The 24,456-nt window shown below is 42.1% G+C and overlaps 1 protein-coding gene across 2 annotated transcripts in view; it reads right to left on the reverse strand.

The window, feature by feature from the left end:
• UBN2 (ubinuclein 2) overlaps positions 1-24,456 on the reverse strand; it is an 80,616-nt gene that overhangs the window by 5,334 nt on the left and 50,826 nt on the right. For both annotated transcript variants that reach the window (XM_073644172.1, XM_073644171.1), the window contains 8 exons: positions 19,402-19,531; positions 15,880-15,998; positions 14,239-14,352; positions 13,752-13,895; positions 13,622-13,672; positions 11,183-11,225; positions 9,310-10,911; positions 6,655-6,898 (listed from right to left, as the gene is read on the reverse strand). In XM_073644172.1, the coding sequence (XP_073500273.1) occupies positions 6,655-6,898; positions 9,310-10,911; positions 11,183-11,225; positions 13,622-13,672; positions 13,752-13,895; positions 14,239-14,352; positions 15,880-15,998; positions 19,402-19,531 (2,447 nt within the window). The remainder of the gene's footprint in view (positions 1-6,654; positions 6,899-9,309; positions 10,912-11,182; positions 11,226-13,621; positions 13,673-13,751; positions 13,896-14,238; positions 14,353-15,879; positions 15,999-19,401; positions 19,532-24,456) is intronic.

The following is a 24,456-nucleotide window of genomic DNA, read 5'->3' on the forward strand; positions in this document are numbered from 1 at the left end:
CAGTATTTAAAATAGTAGGCAGGTCACTGAAGGCACAGTGACCTGTCAGAAGGCAGACATAGGAATACATAGCAGAGCACCAATTACAGCCCCTCCCCCAAGGCCGCTCAGAAGCACGAGCATATCATTATCTCAGGAACGAAAATAAAGATTAAAAAAGAACCACAGCACTGATTTAATCAAAGGTATCATTTTTAGTCAGTGTAATGTCACCCACCTGACAGTGTATGTAGTTTACTAAGCACAATCCTGCTGACAGGTGCACTTTAAGGCTCACATCATAGGGTTCAGAATCTTCACAGTAGTGAGCAATTTTGAAGGGCTGTAAATTACAAAGTTGCTTATGTTTGCACAGAGACTAATTCCTGGAAAATCATTTTCGTATGAAATTTTATAGTTTTTCTTCTTCATTATAATTCATTGGAATACTTTATTGCAAAATATTACTATTGGTGCATTTTGTATGCCCTAACAAGTGATCAGCTTTTGTTTGGCCCCCACCTTAAAAGCAATTTGTCACCAGGTTTTTGCTGTATAATCTGAGTGTGCCATCATGTAGGGGCAGAGACCCCAATTCCAGCAGTATGTCACTTGTTTGACTGCATGCTGTAATTTTAATATAATCACTTTTATCAGCTGCAGATCTAGCAGTTCTCTGAATGCTGAGCCCTGTATAACCCCGCCCACATCACTGATTGGCAGATTTCTGTGACCAAAAAGATTCTAATTTTCCTTAAAATATGCCTTGGCTTCTGCCATGGCTGAGCCTGCCAATCCACTTCACAACAGACATCCCTTACTTGTGAAGCTGCAATGAATATACACTGCTCAAAAAAATAAAGGGAACACTTAAACAACACAATGTAACGCCGAGTCAATAACACTTCTGTGAAATCAAACTGTCCAGTTATGAAGCGACACTGATTGTGAATCAATTTCTCCTACGGTTGTCCAAATGGAACAGACAACTGGTAGAAATGATAGGCAATTAGCAAGATACCCCCTATAAAGGAATGGTTCTGCAGGTGGTGACCACAGACCATTTCTCTGTTCTCATCCTTTTTGGCTGTTGTTTTGGTCACTTTTTCATTTTGCCATTGCTCTCACCCCTAGAGGTACAGTAGCATGAGGAGGTGTCTATAGTACAACCCACAGAAGTTGCTCAGATAGTGCCGTTCATCCAGGATGGCACATCAGTGTGAGCTGTGGCAAAAAGGGTAGCCGTGTCTGTCAGTATAGTGTCCAGAGCATGGAGCAGATACCAGGAGACGTGGAGGGGGCCATAGGAGGGCAACAACCCAGCAGGAGGACCGTTACCTCCTCCTTTGTGCAAGGAGGAACAGGAGGAGCACTGCCAGAGCTCTGCAAAATGACCTCCAGCAGGCCATAAATGTGCATGTGTCTGCACAAACGGTGAGAAACCGATTCCATGAGGGTGGTATGAGGGCCCGACATCCACAGATGGGGGTTGTGCTCACAGCCCAACACAATGCAGGACGGTTGGCATTTGCAACAGAACACCAGGATTGGCAAAGTCACCACTGGCGCCCTGTGCTCTTCACAGATGAAAGCAGGTTCACACTGAGCACATGTGACAGACGTGACCGAGTCTGGAGACGCCATGGAGAGCGATCTGCTGCCTGCAACATCCTTCAGCATGACCGGTTTGGCAGTGGGTCAGTAATGGTGTGGGATGGCATTTCTTTGGAGGGCCGCACAGCCCTCCATGTGCTCGCCAGAGGTAGCCTGACTGCCATTAGGTACCAAGATGAGATCCTCAGACCCCTTGTGAGACCATATACTGGTGCGGTTGGCCCTGGGTTCCTCCTAATGCAGGACAATGCCAGACCTTATGTGGCTGGAGTGTGTCAGCAGTTCCTGCAAGATGAAGGCATTGAAGCTATGGACAGGCCCGCCCGTTCTCCAGACCTGAATCCGATTGAGCACATCTGAGACATCATGTCTCGCTCCATCCACCGTCACATTGCACCACAGACTGTCCAGGAGTTGGCAGATGCTTTAGTTCAGGTCTGGGAGGAGATCCCACAGGAGACCATCCGCAACCTCAGCAGGAGCATACCCAGGCGTTGTAGGGAGGTCATACAGGCACGTGGAGGTCACACACAATACTGAGCCTCATTTTGACTTGTTTTAAGGACATTACATCAAAGTTGGATCAGCCTGTAGTGTGTTTTTCCACTTAAATTTTGGGGGCGACTCCAAATCCAGGCCTCCATTGGTTAATAAATTTGATTTCCATTGATTATTTTTGTGTGATTTTGTTGTCAGCACATTCAACTTTGTACAGAACAAAGTATTCAATGAGAATATTTCATTCATTCAGATCTAGGATGTGTTATTTGAGTGTTCCCTTTATTTTTTTGAGCAGTGCAGATTACACCAGAACAAGGCTTACACAGTCGGGATCAGAGTTTATCCTAAATCCTGCCATTGCTGGTGGGTAGCAACAATCACAAACAAACTGACAGTTGGGGGAATAGCATGGCTACTGCTGATGTCGGCTCACAATCACAGAATTGTCAATTAACAATAAAATCTAAGTGTTCTCTTCCAGTGATGCACATTAATGATAGATGTTGCCAATGATTTAAATAAACATACTAAAGCGTTATCATAAACAGAGGCAAACTGTAAACTTTGGCTGGTGTAATTAGCTGCCCTCATTTTTTCATCTCAGGGAAGGTAAATGCTACTATGAACATAATAGGAAATTGTGATAAACCTGACAATAACGACAGCATACAAGTTTTGCTTATCAGATCTGTTCTTTTGTATAGTTTGAAGACAAAAATGGTATACTGCCAAATACCTACCCATTTGAATGAATGCCACATAACCCTCTGATGGCACCCATTCTGTGTAAGGAGCCCTATGGATACATTTGGATTTTTGGATTATGCGCTGCAGTGTATAACAAGCCCTTAATTTTAATAGGTAGATACTCCCATGACATTAAGATACACAGGGTTATCTCAAGTTAGTGTAACCATTGTTTTCATTTTTCCCCCATAAATGAATAGCGCAGGTAAAAATAAGAAACTTTATATCTTCTAGAAATCTGCTTCCTTCTTCTTTTGGACTGATCATTCAGTCTCAATTCACAGGGAAAACAGGATTTTTGGTTACTCACCGTGAAATCTGTTTCTAGGAGCCCTCATTGGGGTACATAGAAAACCATGGGTGTATGCTGCTGCCAGTAGGAGGCTACACCCCACCAACTGGCACCAAGTTAATCAGTTTGTATACAAGCAGTAGGAAAAGAGACTTGTAAAGAAGAATATAAAAGAAAATATACAAAATCAACTTGTAACAATAGAAAATGATTAATACAGCTGTCAAACATGGGAGGGTGTTGTGTCCCCTAATAAAGGCTCCGAGAAACAGATTTTACAGTGAGTAACCAAAAATCCTGTTTTCTCTATCGCTTCATTGGGGGACACAGGAAACCATGGGCTGCCCTAAAGCAATCCCTAAGGAGGAAAACAGCATAAACTACATTCAGAACAGAGAACTAGCCACTGCCGCTTGTAAGATTCTCCTACCTAGGCTGGCATCTGCTGAAGCGTAGGTATGGACCCTGTAGAACTTAGCGAACATGTGAATAGAAGACCATGTTGCCACTTTGCAAAGCTGTAAGGAGGATGCCCAATGGCAAAAGGCCCAGGAGACCGCCAGGGGGAGGCGCTCTGCTCTCAATCCGGTACGCCTCCAAGATGGTCGCCTAGATCCAATGAGCAATCGTAGGCTTGGATGCTGGAAGGCCTATTCTAGAGTCCTCAGGGATCAGAAAGAGAATCCGCTTTCCGGAAGGGGGCGGTCCTAGAAAGGTATGTTAGAGGCCTGGTCAGGGTCCAGGCCCGACTTCTTCGCAACTCCAATCAGAGTCCGGTTCCGCTGATGGCGTGTCTGGGGAGGACGAATGGGTAGAAGCCGCCCGCTGAGAGGGAGATCTGGAGCGACTCACCTGCCTAGCTCTCTTACGGCCATTGCTGATAGCCGTGAAAGGAGGTAAGGATAGATCATGGGATCCGCTAGCAGCGGAGGGGTCAGGAAGAGGCAGTCTGTCCAGAACAGATACTAGGGTCTGAGACACCTTGGTAAGATCTCTCCTGAAGTGGTGGAGGCTTCCTGAGTAGTAAAGACAGAGGGATTCCTGCAATCCTGGCAGAGGGGAGAAGACTGACTTGAAAGGAGTCTGCACTTACAAGAAGAACAAAGTAAGTGTTTGACAAGAGTAGTAGGGGCCGGAGGGCGAAAGCGCTCTCCTTTAGAATTATACATTACAGAAGATAGCAGACTCACTAACTAATGGTTAGGGGACAGAAAAGAAAATTTGCTGAGAAGAGTGTCAGTCTGCAGAGCTTACCCTCTGGAGAGCTGAGGTCCTGCAATGTGTTTCCAGGAGAGCGCAGTGAAGAGTGTTCAGGAGGTTGGCTGGAGAGGCTCCTGAAATAACGATGTCCGGATGCCTGAAAATGGCGGCCGCTGGAGGAAGAGGTGGGCCTCGTGCGAAGATAAAAGGCATGCAGTCCTGGCCAGAGAGGAAGGAGAGGGGGGCGTGTTTGCGCCGGGCGCGAAAAAAGCCCGCACTATGAAGAAGGGAAGGGGCAGCACCGAAGCCAGGGCTTAGTGAGTGAGGCAGGCGAAGGAAAAGGGGATCAGCGCGGAAGCCTCAAAAGAAGCGGGAAAAACTGTGCCCAGACAAACATTCACACACACTTATGGGCCCCCAGATACCATACTGGATTCTTTTGAGAATTGCTATGTCTTATACTACATCCTGTAGACCCCCTTCTCGTCACCTCTGCAATCCTGGAGTTCTTACTAAAGAGGGAGGGAGGGAGAGGGGATCTGTGGGGGAAAAAAAAAGGTACCCCTCTCCATCCCTGAAGATGTCTCTGAAGAATACTCAGATGTCAGATGTCCAAGCCTCACCGGACTGTGGGGCGTCTGTATCTCCTGAAACAATCAGGCTCTAGTGGGCGAGCAGGCAGGAGTGAGGGGTCCAGGACCATTCTTCAGATCACCTGAACACTCTTGATGTGTTAGGGGCTAGGTTCCTGTCGGACAGATGATGATATGGGGTGGCAGTTCGTGCCGTACTCTGTCTGTTGACACAGTTTCCCTCCAGAGGAAGAAAAGAAGAGCCTTCTGAAAAAGGAAGGGGAAAAAAGTTACTGAAAAATGACAAAAATCGAGGTAGATATAGGTCTAGTGAAAAGAGCCTTGTCCACTTCGTACTGACACTAAGCTAAACTGATTAACTTGGTGCCAGTTGGTGGGTTTATACTGCTGGGGAGGAGCTATTTTTTGTGCAAGGTGTAGCTTCCTAGTGGCAGCAGCATACACCCATGGTTTCCTGTGTCTCAGAATGAAGAGATAGAGAAATCTATTTACAGTGATTACAGACTTCCCCATTACTGAGGAAGTTGGTGGCAGTTGGTGCTTATAAAGTTCTGTGAAGAACTGGAACCATCATTTCAGGAATATTTTTTTGCAGAATGTCCATCTGCCTCTAGCTCCTCCCTCCTTTCCACATAAGAGTCTTGAAAGCACCAACTATCATCTATCTCAGTAATGGGAAAACGTGTCTTCACTGAACACAGATTTTACCTATGAATTGTGTGTGAAACATCTTAGGCTGTGTGCACACGTTGCAGTTTTGGTACGTGTTTGCCATGTAGATTTGCTAGCAAAACCTAATGCCAGCAAAGTGAATGAGAAACCTGAAGTGTCATGCACACGTTGTTCTTTTTTTACTTGCAGATTTGGTGCAGAAAATAATCGACAGCATGTCAATTCTCTGTGCATTTTTCACCCATTGAATGCACTGAAAAAACGCAGGCAAAAAAGCAACCTTTTTAAGGCGGTGTTTTTCTGCCAAGATATGCAGAAATGGAGCAGAAATCCTGCACACAAAATACTCAACGTGTGCACATAACCTTAGAGCGGTGTTCCCCAACTCCAGTCCTCAAGGCCCACCAACAGATCATTTTTCAGGATTTCCTTGGTATTGCACAGATGCTAATTACATCACCTGCACAGGCAATATTTACATCACATGTGCAATGCTAAGGAAATCCTGAAAACATGACCTGTTGGTTGGGCCTTGAGCACTGGAGTTGGTGAACCCTGCCTTAAAGGACTAAGTAGTAGAATTCTCTGATAAGATCTATTTCAAAGTTTCTGATTTTCATGTGCACTATTTATTTACGAAATGACAGCTGTGGGGAACCTCAGGCCTGAGGGCCGCTTACAGCCCTTGATGACCTTTTCTCCAGCCCCCTGGCAGATTCCTGGGGACCAGTGCTTGGGCTGGCAGCGGTGCTTTGATGGCCACCGGCCTTTTCATTTCTTCTTGCTCTGTGAGCACACATACGCAGTAGTCACTCCTGAATGCTGAGACGCGTGCAATGTAAGATTACGTCCTGACACAAGTGCCAGAGTCAGGATGTACTTTGTGAGCGGAGTTAGTGCGCAATTTGTACGGCCCCCAAAAGATGGTATAAATATCCAAATGGCCCTTGGCAGAAAGAGGGTTCTTCACCCCTTGATTAAAATAATGTTTACGCTTTCATTTTACTGCATGTATAAAAAATACAATCTGCTAAAGATTAACAATACAATTCTTACTCTGTGCGAGAGTGTGGTGGAAAGCGGCTGAGGTAGAACCTGGAGATGTTACCGCACCAGCAGTGTCACTCCCAAAGTTGAGCAGCTCCAAAGGAAACTGGAATGGCATGGTGACCGGTACCAGTCCGCTCAACATGCCAAATGGACTAAGTGGGGTTGTCGTCACATTTGGGTTTGTTACAGAAAGTGGTGATGTCATGAGCGTCAACGGTGCTGTATTTGCAAGGAGAGATGCTGCAGCAGACTGTAAAAAAAATATAAAAATAAAATTTGAACATTGGAGATAAACGTAACCAAAAATTACAGTTTAATACACAAAACAGTACAGCTCACAAAGTAACAGTAGACATCATTCGGTGTTCGATCACAGCTGCAATATACTCATTATCTGGGTCTGCTACACCTGCTGGAACCCCTAAACAGTTAGCTGGACAAGTCACAATCCAGTGGGTTGTATGACATTACAGGCAGCAGCTACGTAATAGGAGTCATGACGTCACTGCTGCAGTCCATCAACAAGACCAGGGGTAGAGTCGGAGAGGCAGTGCTGGATCTGCAATGGGTAACTAGAGCTTATTTTATCCAAGAAGTCTAACAAAACTTACTACTACTAAAATTTATTTCCATACACTTGTTCTAAAAGGTGAAATTTCAGTATGGACAGTGATGTTTTGTTTTCCACCATGCAGAAGGAAAGTAGGCAGTAATAAGGCTTAAACACCATATGAATGAAAGTTAGTATAACTTTGTAATGTATTATGTTTCAATTCCTCATCAGATTAGTTTGGTTAGTGAAGGAGAACACTGTTGTTCAAGCAGATGTGAAAACCAGAACGAGTTGTACATTAACTAGTATTGTATTTTGCTTAGACAGCATTGCCCAAGTATCTACGCCTCAGCTGAAAGCAGGATTTAATTATCCATCAAGTCCCTCAACAGCCAGGGGCAGATCAGAGATCCACCTGTGTGCTATTGTCAATCACTGACAAAGCCATTTAATACGTGCAGTCAGGAAGCGCGTCATTGATCCCACCCATCAGTGCCCGTCACACGATCAAGATGGGTTGTCATAGCAGCAGGGGGTCTGCCTGTGGCCGGCATTTACAGGAGATTGTAACTTTTGCTATACATAACAGGCAATTGGACGATCGCAGCGTCAAGTCTCCTAAGGGGACAATGAATCGAGTAAAAAAAATAAAAATAATATATATATATGTTCAAATCATCCCCCTTTTTGACCCATTAGAAAAACAACACATAATTGGTATCTTTCAGTTCATAAATGTCTGATCTTTCAAAATATAAAATAAATGAACCCAATTGGTAGACGGTGTAACAAGAAAAAATTTCAAAACGCCAGAACATTTTTTTGGTCACCACAACATCACAATAGAAGGCGACCAAACATCGTATCTACCCATAAATGGTATCAGTAAAAACGTCAACTCAGGGCGCAAAAAATAAGCCCTCACTCAGCCTTAGATTGAGAAATATGATAATGTTACGGGTCTCGGAAAATAGCGACAAAGGCGTTGTTTTTTTTTTTTCACAAATTCTTGCATTTTTTTTCCACCATTTGAAAAACAAAAACAAAAAAAACCTGTACATGTTTCTGCATACTCTTACTGACCTGGTGAATTATGTTGCCAAGTCAGTTTTACCATATAGTGAACATGGTAAAAAAAGAACCCCCCAAAAAAACATTAAAAAAAACATTGAAGAACTGCACTTTTTTTTTTGCAATTTCACAGTATTAGGAATTTTTTTTCCCCTTTTCCAGTACACTATGTGGCAGAATTAATGAGGTCATTCAAAAGTACAATTGGCCCCGCAAAAAACAAGCCCTCATATGGCTATATCACTGGAAAAATAAAAAAAGATAAGGCTCTTGGAGGGGGTTGGGGAAGAACAAAAAAATTGCCCGGGGGTGAACGGGTTAAGGAAAAAAAAAAATCAGTAAGGCACTGTTGACATGCAAGTACTTGGTCAGTATTTTGCATCAGTATTTGTAAGCAGAGGCAAGGAGTGGAACCTAGGAGAAAAATAATTGAAAAAAGAAAAAATTGCACTTATTCCGTGTTTTGCAGTCACTCTGCTTTCAGCTTACAAATATGGATACAATATTGGCCGAAAAAAAAATGGTGTGTGAATAAGGCCTAGGGTAAGACTGATAGATTGGCTGACAACTTTGGCAACATGCGACTACTGCCTTCTGTTATACAATATATGGCTTTGCTGGATAAAATTCAGGACAGTTAATGGATAATTTACTGAGGAAAAATCAGTACTAGACTGCAGAATATATTTATCATGAGTCTATAATATATGCCCCAAAGGCATAGTGGCGAAAGAAGCTTTAAAGAGAACCTTTCACCAAATTTTTCATGTTGAACTGGACATGTTGCAGAGATATTAGCATATTCGTTAGAAGGATTTGCAATGTGACACATCTAAACTCCTCTGTTCTGCCCTCCCCCACCATACTGATTCATGCAGGAGGTTAAAGCAGGAGATCAGGGCTGTATCATTACAGCTCACACACTGAGAAACCTGCTCTAAGCTATTAAGTTACATTTCCCAACACTTTCAATAATATTGTTGGATAAAAAAGAAACAGTTGCTTTTCTCATTAAGCAATACTTTACAATAACTTACTTGAACAGCAGCTGCTGCAACAGGAGACACTGAGGCAGATGGTTGTCTGTGAGGCATTGGCTGTTTAGTAGCACCCAGCGCTCCACTCCCTGTTCCCCCAGAAATATGAGTCCTATTTGAAACATTTGAATTTTGATTTCCTCTGCTGATAGGCACATTTATTACTGAGCTGGGAACTGGGGATTTTATAGGCCCAGAGTGTGCAGAGTTTACTGACTTAGGAGAAGAGTTGGGGGTTTTTGTAGGTTGGTTGGGTGGTTTTGGAGATTGAATTTGTATTTTTGGAGATGGACTGGAGAGTTTTGCAGAAGGAACAGGAGACGGTACTGGAGAAGAAATAGACATTTTTGGAGAGGAGCTTGGCTGCCTGATAACAGGCGATACTAATTTGGGAGAAGAGCTAGGAATCTTGGGAGGTGCAGAAGGGTGTCTCACTCCCTGAAAAACTGTTGTGCCCCGACCAGAAGATACTGGGCTAACTGTGGGTGAAGGACGTCCAATGTTCATTCCACTTGCCAGTTTATTATGTGTCGTATTTTGGGTGACAGAAGTACATGAACTGGAAGAACTTGAAGAAGTGGTAGGTTTCGGTGAAGGAGCCATGGTATAAGGGGACTTAAAACCTGGGTTTGAACTGAGAGAGCCAACATTTTTTGACATTAAGATACTAGAGGTAGAAGAGGCAGCTGTTCGAGATACAGGTGTATGCTGGCTGCTTCCTGGAGAAGGTGAAGAAGGTGGCCTATAACCAGCTGTTTTTTCAGGTGTCTTGATAATGGGCGATGTGGAAGAGATCTGAGGACTGCTGGTCAGGCGTACAACAGGGTTAGTATGGGATTTGCTTATTGTAGCTTGCAAAGGAGTAACATAGTTTTGCTGAATGGGTGGATTGAGCTTGACGGTCAGCAAGGAAGAGTTTTGTACTTGTGATGAGGAGGAAGAAACATGGGCATGTGAAGAGGACGTCAATGGCACTGAAGTGGAGGATGGTGACGTGGAAGAAGCGCATGCTGTTTTAAGTTGAGAAGCAGAAGATGCTTTCATTTTAGCAGGTGTAGAGGATGAGGATACTTCAGCTTGCAAAGACCTTTGCAATCCTTGCTGAAGCAGCTTAGCCGGCAGTGGTTCCAATGACACTTTGGGATTCTGAATGGAAGAACCTGCAATGAGCCCAGACACCATGGTTGAATGGGCTGTTGCATGGTCCTGGGGCTTCTTTGGTACAGGGGTCGAGTGGCCTGCAATGAGACTAGTGGTATGATGAGGAGTATCAACCTTTTTAGGACCACCTAATGGCAATTTGCTCATGATAGAAGCCAGCTTTTCTTCTCTTAGGGCAACTTTTGGTCGAGAGGTTGGAGTTTCTGTGTGAGAACTGGATGAGGGGCCAGATCCATTGTTTAGAACAGCCAGAGCTTCAGAAATTGAATCTAGTGAAGGAGTTTTGAATGAAAGCTGTTCATCTAAGGAGTCATCCAGGCAAATAGTCTCAGAGCAAGTGGAGCTCGCAAGACCTCCAATAGGCGTAGCATTTAGAGAAGGTGCACGACCCACAGTAGATAGAGGTGTGGAAACCTTCTGTTCCTTTTTAGGACTTGATTCCTACAAAGAAATAAAAAATCATCAACAATAATAAAAGGCCAAGAAGATTTTTCAATAATCTTCAGTAACATTCTTCATAAAACACATGTAGTCTTTTATTCCGGGATAATGTCAACAATTACTTCTATAAACCTCCAAGGGTTTTAACTAATTGCCCAAAATATAAGCAGGAATAAGAGTTATCAAAACGAACAAACAGAAAATATTTCATGAGTGGGATAACAAAAAATGTCAACATTGATCTTTAACTGCTAAACCTGAATATAAATACCTTAACTTTGGGCTTTGGGACCAAAATAACTTTCTTCTTCGCTCTAGGAGTAAAACAGAAAAAAGACATGCACTGCTAATCAGCAATACTTACTTAGTAATCCCAATGTAATAAATTACTTTATAAGTTTGCATTGTAATGTTACAAAAACGTAAAGGGGTATTCCCACCTCCAAGAGCCTATCCCAATATATATTAGGTGTAATAACAATATTAGCAAATGCCTCCAATTAGAAAGGTCGTATAGTTCTTCTTATAACTATGTCACTTACTCCATGTGCAGGGCATTACAGAAGCTTAGGTATCCATGGTGACAGTTAATTAGTTGACGTAACCATGAACACATAAGCTAATGCAATGCACTGTACATGGGATAAACGGCATAGCTTATCAGAGAGACTATGCTACATTTCTAATTGGAGGTATTTGCTAACATTATTATTACACCTACTACATATTAGGATAGGATCTTGGAGATGGGAATACCCCTTTGAAGGGCTCCTTGCGGTGATTTGCTCACTTCCTGTGACATCAAGTAGACAGGGCAGTTTCTTTTCTTCCACTCTGCTCTGCTGACATGGCGCTAATGCCGACATGTTAATTGACGGTCAGCTCCCTGCTACGCAAGTCAGTGCGGGTTACATTGCATGAGCTGGCGCATGAGCAGTGCAAAGATTTCTGCCCGTGTCTCTGATTTCCAGCATCACTAGCAGACTTCACTCACTACGTATACTGCTCATGCAATGTTAATCACACTAACTCGGTGCACCTGCGCGGAGTTAGGCAGCGGGGAGCCTGCTGTGAATCAGCATGTCAGCAATGATGTCCCATAGACAGAGCAAAGCAGAAGAGAAGGAACTGCTTTGTCCACAAACGTTATAGGAAGCGGAATAATAGTGGCAAAGAGCAGTTCTGTGACCACCCTGATTCAGGAGAACAGAACAAGCAGGTAGTTAACGACTACCTACTGATAATTACTTAGCCCCATAAAATAAATAAATATATCTAGAAAAAGTCCTGGATAATCCCTTAACCCCTTCAACGTAAAGGTTTTGTATATCTAAATAAATAAAAAAAAATAGAAAATACAGAAAACTGTGAAGAGACTTCAAATACCGTTCCTACCTCTGAGTGTTTATGATGCATATGTTTTGCAGTTTCCCCCAAGTCATTGCTGGGTAGTTGAAAAGCAGTAAAAGGCTTTGATTTTTTACAGAATGAACCAAACTCCTAATGAAACCACATTGAGGTGGCAAATGTCAGTAAGTTGAGGCTCAGGACTGCAATGATTTTAAAGTGCAAATAGCCTCTTCAGAAAAGACAAGGCCTGGAACTCTAGTGCCACCTATTGGATGTAATAATCCAAACAGTCAATATTACCATTTTAACGAGCCTTGCCACCTGACTTAGAATAAGAAGGGCATTCTCCAGGAAGCAGTACTGTGTAACCACCGATTCCCCATAGGACGACAATGTGAATGTATCTCTTGTGAACTTCACATCGATAACTTCAGAAGCATCTGTACCATGTTCATCACCTAACTGGATGAGATTAAAGGGGTATTCCCATCTCCAAGATTCTTTCCCAATATGTAGTAGGTGTAATAATAATATTAGCAAATACCTCCAATTAGAAATGTGGAAAAGTTCTTCTGATTCGCTATGTCACTGACCCCACGTGCAGGGCATTGATATTGCTTAGGTATCCATGGTTAAAACCCTTAACAACTGTCACTAAATGAGCGGTCATAATCATGGATACATAAGCTAATGCAATGCCCTGCACATGGGCTAAGCAACATAGTGAATCAGAAAAACTATACTACATTTCTAATTGGAGGTATTTGCGAATATTATTATTACACCTACTATATATTAGGATAGGACCATGGAGATGGGAATAAGTGTATGCTCAGATTTGAACACCGATCATTCTCCAAAGTTTAAGCACTAATCCGCCCCCTTATGCAGTGGTCATATGCCTGTCGAGTCAGAAATGGAAAAATCAAACTGGTAGGGGAACAAGGCATAGGTGACACAGGAGCTTCATTCACAAACCTGTGACTTTCAGAGCTAAATATCCAAACTTTCCTTGTTTGCACAAAGCTTTCTATGGTAATTTGAATGGTCACAAAATAAGTCTCTACACCTGGCACATTTCAGTCAACTAATGGTAACAAAACTTCTCACAGTATAATATAGGTGTTCAGCTAAACTGTCTGGAGTATGCAGACTGCAAGGACTTTAGTGTGTTTTCAGACTGGTGAATGGATCACTGGACTTTAGTTCAGACTGTATATTGAGTAAAAGCCATAACACAACCTATTCTATAAAGTGAATCATTTCTTTTCTATAGAGGATAACAGAATATGCATATCACATTTTAGACCTCACACACTTGGCACCAAATGTAGACTGTTCTCGTGCTGTATATACTTACGGAGCAGAAGTGAGGTGATTATGTACACTGCGACTCTCCTTGAAAAGCAATCTACAGAATAGAAAAAAAGTCAAACAGCATTAAATCTAAATCTTGCATTATTAATACAGCAAAAACGGGTGACAATTACCTGGACTGCATCCAGCCTTTTGGCCATAATGGTTTCACTTCAGTTTCCATAAAGTTCTTTAGATAGTCTTCTGCAGTCTGACTTTTATTAGGCTCAAGCTCGTAGCATCCCAGTTTAATCTTTACTAGATTACACAGTAAGTTCCTAATTGGCGATGATGGGAAAAATGAACATGTTAGGTTGTAGCAGCCACAATCCTATACAGATAATTTAATATGTCTATAAGTGACAGGCACTTTCTACCTATTGTGTCCCCCTATTTCCTTGTAGACTGTAAGCAGGACCCTCATTCCTAATCTAACTGGTGAACTAGGTTACTTTGTATTGTCTTTGTGCATGTCCCCACTTAATTGTAAAGTGTTGCGGAATATTTGGTGCTAAAGAAAGAAAAATTATTATTACTGAAGGCAGAAAGCAGGATAGGGAGGTTCCCGCCTCGTCATCACTTAGTACTAGAAGTTAGTGTCTACGTGTGACATCATATTACCTTATTGTGTCATCCCAGTAGAACTTTTTTCTTGGTCCCATCACTCTCTTTCCAGGCTTCTCTTCATCTTCATCCTCTGAAGGATTACGGTCACGATCATCATCAGCTTGATGCCTATAGATGGAAAACACAAAATCAAGCCAACATTTAAAGAAGACCCCTTTACCAGTCTGAGCATGTTAAACTGGCCCCATCATGGAATAGTGGCTGCAGAGCTGAGAAAAATGTAGTTTATCTTTCCTTTAATCCCTCGTCTCTGTGGCAGTGATATTAGCTAGTACAGTTTATATGGCAATTTTCACTAAAACCAAGAGAAGGTGCAGTGTCTGGGGGCGTGTACCTTTCCCCTGCAGGACTTTGTCCAATCATAAGCAGGAGGCGTCATGCAGGGGAAAAAAAAGACAAAAACTACTGCCAGAGAATGTCAGGCCTGCTCTCCTCACTAATCTCACTGTGATTACAAGCAGGGGAAGGGAAGGAGAGCAGAGCTGCATGTCATTACAAACACCTCTGCAGGTCTCATCTTACAGCTGTCAGCCTGGTGGAATAGAAAGCATCCTATATTACTGAGAGAAATGCTCCCATACAAGAAAAATCTAAAAATTCATTCAGACTACAGCAAAGAAGTGAGATTTCCAAGATGGCTAGAGTACTTCACTACGTTCCCTTTGGGGGAGGCAATATTAAGTTGGCCTATTTTCAGGTCTCCCAAAATAAAGCCAAAAAAAATCAACAGGAGCCAAAATACTCTAGCTATTTATAACATGTGTGAAGTTCCCTGTAACTAGAGGTAAATGTTGACTGCAATTTGAAGGGTTTCTCTAGATATACGATATTGACCACTTATACTTTGGACAGATCATAATATCAGACTGGTGGAGTCGGGACACCTGGCAACCCCACTGATCCGGCAGCAACCAGATGTAACCATTGGGCATTGGATGAGTGCGGCGTCCTGGGGTCAGTATTATCTTAATACCATCTTATTCTAGACTGTACACATTCGTTGCCATCATTTATACTATTGTAGTAGAGCCTAGTCTGTCAGGTGTCCATTTATTGATAGTTCATGGTGATTGAGTTTTGTATCTGAGCACAATGCACTTTACTTATGTAATTTCTCATTACCAGTTTCTATAGAATGGTTGACTTTGTATTTATTACTCAGACTTTTACTATGTATCTATTGATGGTTTTTCTAACAGTGACTAATATCTGTGATTATTATGTATACATCCCCAGGTGTCAATTTGGAAACGGGAGGAGCTAATGGCAGAGCTCCTCCTTCCTCCTCCTACACAGAATCTCATCAGTAGCCACTGCCATCTCTCTCAGTAATGGGAAAGGGTCTTCACCGAATGAAAATTTTGGCAGAGAAAGAAGCAGATGGCTCTGATGAGATATATTACTAAGTTGCTTATTTTCATGTTCACTGTTGAGTTATGAAGTAGTTACGTGATCGGACAGATTTGGACGGACGACTGCTTGACCCTTAACAGTTTTGGTCTATGAACAGATTACTTAACGAGCGCATAGAAACTTACAATTGCTTTGACTGGCAAATGTATGAATTTGCATAACGAAACAAATTCGCTTAGGTAAGTAAGGGAGACACGGGAGAACAGCCGTTCATACACATACTTGGCATTTCTAGCTTGATTATGTGCTTGACAGTCCTCCTGGTATCGGGTCACCTGGCCAGGCATCACAAGGCTGATAGCGGTTTTCAATTTTTGTAATGGTTCTTTCAGTCGGTCATCCTGGTATAAATAGAAAGCATCTTTATAAATACTGTATCAACCACCAAAGTAGAGAAGTTTACAGCTATAGACCATGTAGAGGAACAAAAGTTACAAGGATTTTCCAAGTGTAACCACCTTACTAATAGGCTGAAATTCTGCTCAATATTTTATATTAATTATATCCCTTAATATTTTACAGAATTGAGTATACTGACTCGCTGGTACTAATACATGATATGATAATGCCTACTGTAATGTATTCTTACTTCTAGCAGAAAATCAATATAATAATTTACTGGTTATTATAAAATTCATAAACAGCAGTAAATCATACATCACAGTATGATGCCCCCAGTCACCCACACACAGTATGATGCCCCCAGTCACCCACACACAGTATGATGCCCCCTGTCACCCCACACACAGCATGATGCTGAGTCGGACAAAGACAGTAGAAGGCGCCTATGCAATAAAAGTGCATGGACCCACTGCAGACCAAAAAAGTGGCCGTGACAGAAGTGGATTGCTGCTTTGGAGGCGTAAGTGGGCCCTCTTACCTCTTGGGTCCCTGTGCGGCTGTACATGTGCAACAGTTATGAGCAAAATAATAGCAGTGTGTTCAAAACAACTGAGAAAAAGCTCAATCCTCATAATCGCATATAGTTCCATATAACAAAGGAACATTCAATTCCAAATGAAAACATGAACATATACATTTTTAAACGAAAAAAAGAAAAAGGAATAAGCTGCTCAAAAAAAAAGTGTCTGCATCATTGCCATTTAGAATCTCAAATATTTACAGTAAAAAATTGTTTAGACTTCACTTTTCTGTTAATCACTGAAATATTTGGTTATATTGCCTTTTTTTCTGATAACTGCTTTACATCTCTGTGGCAGAGTCAACTAACATCTGACACCTGCGAGCAGATATTCCAGCCCATGCTGACTAGACTACATTCCACAGTTCGTTTGCATTCTTAGATTTTGTATCAAAAACAGCATTTTTAATGTTAGTCCACAAATTCTCAATATGAACCAGGTCTGGGGATTGGGCTGGCCACTTCATAACATTAATCATATTGTTCTGGAAACAGGAGGTTGCCCGCTTGCTGGTGTGTTTGGGGTTATTGTTCTGCTGGAACACCCATTTCAAGAGCATTTCTTCTTCAGCATAAGGCAACATGACCTCTTCCAGTATTATGAACTATTCAAACTGGTCCATGGTGCCTGATATGTGATAAATGGGACCAACTCCATAATATGAGAAACTTCCCCAAACCACTATGCTGGCATCTCCATGTTTTATAGTCTTCAGTGTACTGTGGCTTGAATTTGCTGTTTATGGGTCATCTCACAGACTGTCTGCGGCCTTCAGACCCAATAAGAACAATCGTGCTCTCATCTGTCCATAGAATGTTGTGCCACTTCTCTTTAGCCCAGTCAATGTGTTCTTTTGCAAAATGTAACCTTTTCAACTTAACGAGGGTTTCGTGCAAATAGTATGGCTTCAAGTAGCCATCTTTTGATGGTTGCAGGACTCACAGGTAACTGAAAATCTTCTTTCATTTCCCTGGAGTTGATTATTGGATGAGTCTTTGCCATTCTTGTGATTCCATGATCTATGCGGATGGTAGTAATTTTTTTTACCACATGTTTAGGGTTTTTCTTTGCCATGTTAATGCATTGGAAATCTTTTTTAGTTGAGCAGCCAATTATTTTCTGCACTTTATGTTTTCCCCTCTCTAATTAACTTCTTGATCAAAGTTCTTTCTGCTTCAGCACAACGTCTGGAACGACCCATTTTACTCACTAAGCAAGGGCTAAAACCAGCAGGTACAACATTTGCTGCCCTTCTTTAAATAAGTGTCATAACAGACACCTGTATCTACACAGAATGAATGGACCTCACTAATTGTACTCCGCACGGCTATTAATTAGAACACCTCCCTTTCATTAAATAAGTCAATTACACTCAATTAGCAGCGTGCATGTCACGACTATTGATTTTGTTGGTTGCCCATTACTCGCCTACATGTAGTCATGCAATTTTTCCCATGTAATAAGATCTTTTATGCCATCCCCTGGGCGTGTCACCAGCCATGCCACCGGCCGCAACACCACACTCCGGGCGCGTCCCTGTTCACGTCACTGGCCCCGCCTCCTCCATATCACCAGCAGAGCCCCTGGTTGCACCCTCCGCTGCGTCACTCGCTGCATCACTGGGACATCTGACCTGTCAGCCACGCCCCCGGCAGCTTCCAGGAGATGCCGGGGCACTTCCGCAACGCGGGGAGGACGGGATTCGGCTGGAGTAGGAGGCAATCTGAGCCGCACTGGAGTCGCTCATCCCCAGGCAGGGGATGCGGCTCAATAGCGACCAATCACGGAGCAGGCCCCCTTGAGTCCACCGTGGCGCCACCAGGAGCCCTGCACCGACTGAGGTGGAGAAGGCATCCTCACCTAATCCGGTCAACCAGGCCTGGGAAGAATCTTCTGTCTTTATTGCAGGTAAGCCTGCATAGGTTCCCCTCATCAAGGACAGGAAACCAAACTGAGGCGGGAAAGAGGTGCCACCCTTTTAGCCAGTAGGTTTCCTGTCCTTGGTGGGCGGATCCCCCTCTCTCATGGTGCTGTCATGTGTAAAAGAATAAACAGTAATTAAAACACATTAATGATTTTAGACTGCTATTATTTTGCACATAACTGAATGTCCACCATTGGTGGACATTGATGTCCCTACGGCTCCCAAAAAAGTATCATGTCCGCACAGCCCCATCTATTTATTTATTTTACTCACTTATATAGCACCATTAATTCCACAGACATTATCATCGCTGTCCCCATTGGGGCTCACATTCTAAATTCCCTATCAGTATGTCTTTGGAGTGTGGGAGGAAACCCACACAAACACGGGGAGAACATCCAAACTCCTTGCAGATGTTGTCATTGGTGGGATTTGAACCCAGGACCCCAGCGCTGCAAGGCTGCAGGGCTAACCACTGAGCCACCGTGCTGCACTATTAATCTCCCACAGCCCTCTCACACAGATTCGCACCTCCTGTGCTGAGTCTCAGACCCACAGGCTAAGTAGTGGAGCAGGGAGCTAGCTACTCCCAATTCCACCATTGCTGAAATAGAGACACCGAACGGGGAAATTGCAGCACTGGGCTCAAATAATTCACAGGTGGTATGCCATTGTTTCCAGTACTTTGTCTCCGTATGCAGGCTGGACAAGAACAGTTAAAGGGTTGGATGTGGCACTCAGGCCGCGGTTTGCCATTACCCCGTCTGGCAATTCATCTGGAAACACATGCAGCATTAAAAGGCTTTGTAGGTTATTGATTGACCAATTGAAAGAAATGAGCTTAACATGAATGTGCATTAGTACAAAACCATATTTAGATTTTGAATATCTAAATACCTGTATGTGAAGGTGCAGTTTCTTCAGACGTTTGACAAGAGTATCCTTGGTGCATGGTACAAAGGCTTCAATGTAACCATATACTCCATTCCTGTTCACTTTACCGAGTTCCTGCAGCTGCACCTCAATGCTGTCAGAAAACAACAAGGGATTAGATTATTGCATTTCTGCAGTGTCACAATATAGAAACTTAAAGAACATGCCTAGGTACAAGCCATATATTTAGATGAAAATTGTTTTTCATTTTATACTCAAAAAGCACTAGGGCCAAATTCAGACATTTGAGATATGGTCAGTGTGGCGCGGCCACGGGTCACTTGGCAGCCTCATATATGCCTGTGGAGACTGTTGAGTTTGAGACGGGAAACTCAGACAGATATAGGATATACTGCAAAGCCTCATCAAATTGCAATACAATACATGTGCAAAATCGATTATGCTGCGGATTTTGAATCATATTAATTTATGAACTTTCATAGGAACATGGACAAGTTCAGAAAGATCAATAATATAAATATGTTTTATCAATCAAAGGCCCCCATTTATTAAAAAATACAGCGATACCAATGTTTTAATCTTATTGGTTTAACTATTGGGCAGTTATGAAGGAGTCTGGTTATAGAAAAAATGGAGGAGTCGAAACGGTTATAAAGATCAGTGGTTTTTTTTTCAAGTGCCTCTGATCAAACATTCGTTACCTATTACGTGGATAGGTTATAAATATTAATTTAGGGAAAATCATTTTAACCCCTTCTCCATTATCTGAAAAGGTGAGGCAACTGAAAATATGCAATTCTGGCGTTTATTTTTCTTTCTTTACAGCATTTTGAGAACAGGTTAAATTATTTTATATTTTCAGACATTGGAATTTTCCGAACTTGCCTGTACAAAATATGTTTCTTTTTTTAATGTCGTCTTCATTTTTAGTAAGGGAAAAGTTTCCCAGGGATTCAAATTTTTAGTTTAACATTTTTAAAAAGTTTTAAAGTCCCCTTCGGATACTTAGGGTATGTGCACACACATTGTGTTTTGCTGCAGATTTTTATGTAATTTTTCAGCAGCATCTGGCAGTACCAGCACAGGCTACGAGAAACCAGAATTCACTGTTCCCACATGTTGCTGAAAGAAGGGACCGGTCACTTCTTTCAGCGTTTTTTCAGCAGAAACGCGCGTATTTTGTCGGGTATTTTGCTATGTTTTTCACCCATAGGAAGTAGTGGGTGGTCAAAAATACACACCAAAATACGAAGCAAATACGCGCGTTTTTGACGCATCTAATCTCCTGCCAGATAAAAGTTATCAGCAGATTTGTTGCAGAAAAAAACACGTCTGTGCACTTACCCTTACACCTGCAATTGTGCATCTTAATGGAGATGCCCACCTTTTGTTACTTTTCTTTTTTCATATTACTATTGGTTAAAATCCATTTTTGTGATTATGTTTCATTAAAAATGTTGCACTGTTGGCCTTCTATAACCTCTGCATTGCAGTGTCTAATGCTGGCAGCAGAAAGCTATCTGAGAATAGTCCGTGTGCTCAGACTGACAGTCTAATAGGGAGTTTCTAACTCTTATTTATCTTTTTTTCTGAGCTCCTTTCTGATCATTTTTGACTACAGACCACCTCAAAGTAAATCCCCTACACTCGCAGAAAAACAAGATTTTTTTATCAGCACTTTTTCCTCAAGGAGAAAATCTGCAAATAAAACACACTCATCATGAGAGATATTGACACACTGCGGATATAGAAAAAAAAAGTGCCACAAAACAGTTTACATGGCGGTAAAAACAACAGAGTGGGCATGAGCGTGAAAAACATCCAACACTCTGCTGGAACTGTAAAACACGTACAAATATGCAGCATCAAACCCGCACCAAGTACTCAACGTGTGAACTTAGCCTTACACATCTGGCATCTGAGGGTATGGTGCAGGGCCTTAAGCTCCCGATTCCCCGCACCAAACTTAACCCCTTTACCCACCGAAGGCTGTTTGCATGTTAATGACCAGGCCAATTTTTACAATTCTGACCACTGTCACTTTATGAGGTAATCACTCTGAAACGCTTCAACGGATCCCCCTGATTCTGAGATTGTTTTTCCGTGACATATTGTACTTCATGATAGTGGTAAAAATGTATTTGATATGACTGGAGTTTATCTGTGAACATGACGCCAGTCATATTATTTGTGATCATGCACTGCGCATGATCACACTACCTTGCTAGTGCCTGGTGACCCGGATGTCATCATGATGACATCGGGTCACCATGGCAACGATGACGTCATGGGGCCTCCGATCCAAGAGCAGAGGGGCTTTTGTCCCTCTGCTCGCTCAATGCTGCGATTGCAGCATTTAGGGGGTTAAAGCTGTGATACCCTGCTGTCCTGTCTGTATACTCTGCCCAGGAGCTGTGGTATGATCAAACTCATGTCCCTGCAAGGTCACACAGCCATTACGAAGTACACAGCAGGAGCACATTTATAAGATTATCTCAGCACAGGGACATTTTCTTTCAAAACACATCCAATTGTGGAAGATATTATTATTCCAAGATCTATTAATTAAAATTAACTTTTGTTCTTGGGGAAAACCCCTTAAAAGTTGTACACGTATGGCTGATGTCAGGAAGGGGTTTAACTGGACCCTTAGCCCATGACCATGGAATGAGAGAGTATGATGGCAATATGTTTTCATTGTGTCCTATATCCTACCTAACAAAACAGTCAGTAGCGCAAAAAGTTATTTCTATAGGCTGCTTTGCAGTAAACAGAACAGGCTGTCAGGAGAGTGACTGGGCATGCATGACCAGCAGCATTCAGCTCCGGAGCTTAACCTGCACATTGCCATATACTTGTCAGTAAATACAATAAATCTTCACTTGACTGGTATTTTAAACAGCATGAAAATTGCAAATATTCATTTTTTTTTTTTTTTTATTAGCCACATAGTGGTTGTGATATGAAAGCGTGCGCCAACATCTTTAACCCCTTAACAACCGCTAATAAGCCATTTAACGGTGGTCGTTAAGAGTACCTATTCCTCAGCACTGCTTTTTAACACTGCTGAGGAATAGAATACCGCCACTCCAAAGCCGAATTTCCGGCAGGTGTCAGCTGTATGACAGCTGACACCCTGCAGTATCGGCCCTGGCCGGTTTTGAAGTGCTTCAGGGCCGATTAACCCTTTAAACACTGCTGTCAATCGCGACAGTGGTATTTAAGTGATTACCAGTGGTAATCGTAAGACCCCCCCCTTAGTAACCATTGGACCCCCGCGATGAGAATTGTGGGTCTCGATGGTTACCATGGTACTCTGAGGTCATGTGATGATTTAAGGGTACGGTGGTCTGCGATCCAGCTATAAGCTCACAGACTCACTGACAGTCTCATGCACTGCAGTATAGGAGACCAGTGATCAAACTGAAAATTATACATGTACCACAGTGAGACTAAGTGGAAAAAAAAGTAAAATAAAATATGTAAAAAAAGGTAGAAAAAAAATGCACACAAATCACTGAAATCCGTTTCACGACACAAAACGGTAGCCTTTGTGATAAAACGAAAATAAACCAAAAAAAAAAAGGTACACATAATTGGTATTGCCGCGTTTGGAACGACCCACTTTATAAAACTGGCACGTTAGTTATTCCGTATAGTGAACGCCGTAAAAAAAATTAAAATAAACACTGTAAAAATGTCGCCTTTTCATCATACTTGCTCACAAAAAAGTGAATAATAAGCAAACAAAGTCGTATGTAAAAAAAAATGGTATAAAAGAAAACGCCAAACCATCCTACAGAAAACAAGCCCTAATATGGCTAATTCGGCAAAAAAAATAAAAAAGTTACAGCTGTCAGAATACGGTGATGTAAAAACAAATTATTTTTTTAAATGTTTTTAGTGTGTTAAAATAGCAAATAAAAATCAATATAACTCTAGTACCGCTGTAATCGTACCGACCCAACAGACAAATCCGTCTTAATCACATTTACAGCACAAAACAAAACAATAACTGAATTGCTGTTTGTTGTTCATTCTCGGTCTGAAAAATCTGAATAAAAAGCGATCAAAAAATAGTATGTGCCCCACCCAAAAATGGTATCAAAAGAATCTGCAACTCGTCCCGCAAAAAATAAGCCATCAAACAGCGCAGTTCGCCAACAAATAAAGTTACAACTCTCAGAATATGGCGACGAAAAAAACTACTTTTTATAAAGAAACACTGTGTGATTGGGATACTGTGTGATTGCAGCAAAACCCCAAAAAAACAAACAATATAAATCTGGTATCGCTGTAATTACACCAACCAGAAGAATAAATCCGCCTAATCACTTATACCGCATGGTAAACCGTACAAAAATACACAGCAGTACAAGAATAGTCATTTTTATTTGCTCATTCTACCTCCCACAAATTGGAACAAGACTCGGCTCACATTTATCCTGCACTCTCCGCTGAGCGCTTATGTTGGGGGCTTCAGTGTAAATTCTCTAAACCAGTGATTCAGACAAAACCCCCGATGGAAGCATTCACTTATGAGGCAGATTGAGGCACTTTGGACTGGTCTGTGTTCCAGCAGTGTTCCATCATTTTAGGCGTCTTTTTAGAGCACAAGTGTGGGTGACCACAGATATGTGCACGCCTAAAAAGATGGATACTATCGGAGCAGAGCCAAACGGAGCCCAAAGTGTCTCCATCTGCCTCATTATGGTAGGTGGTTCCATCGGGGGTTTAGTTTTAATCGTATTTTTGTGGGATTTACACAAAAATTCCGATGTAAACGCTCAGCATAGAACCCAAAATATTGATCCCAGCTTTATTCTGGAAGCAATCAAAAAATATTATGTACCCCAAAATGTTACCAATAAAAAACCTAATTTACAAAGGAGAAAAACCTGCACCACCTGTATGGCAGAAAAGGCAGACCTGTTTTTTAGGCACAGTTTCGGCAATTGCAGTATTAGTGGTGCAAAGCTTTGTAAATAGAATTAATGACAATCAATATTAGAAAAATGAAAAGCTGCACTCACCGTACCGATAAAAGATTTGTCCTTT

This window comes from Phyllobates terribilis, unplaced genomic scaffold (genome assembly GCF_046119375.1).
Source record: "Phyllobates terribilis strain yellow unplaced genomic scaffold, ASM4611937v1 Scaffold_8__6_contigs__length_399053987, whole genome shotgun sequence".
Lineage (NCBI taxonomy): Eukaryota > Metazoa > Chordata > Amphibia > Anura > Dendrobatidae > Phyllobates > Phyllobates terribilis.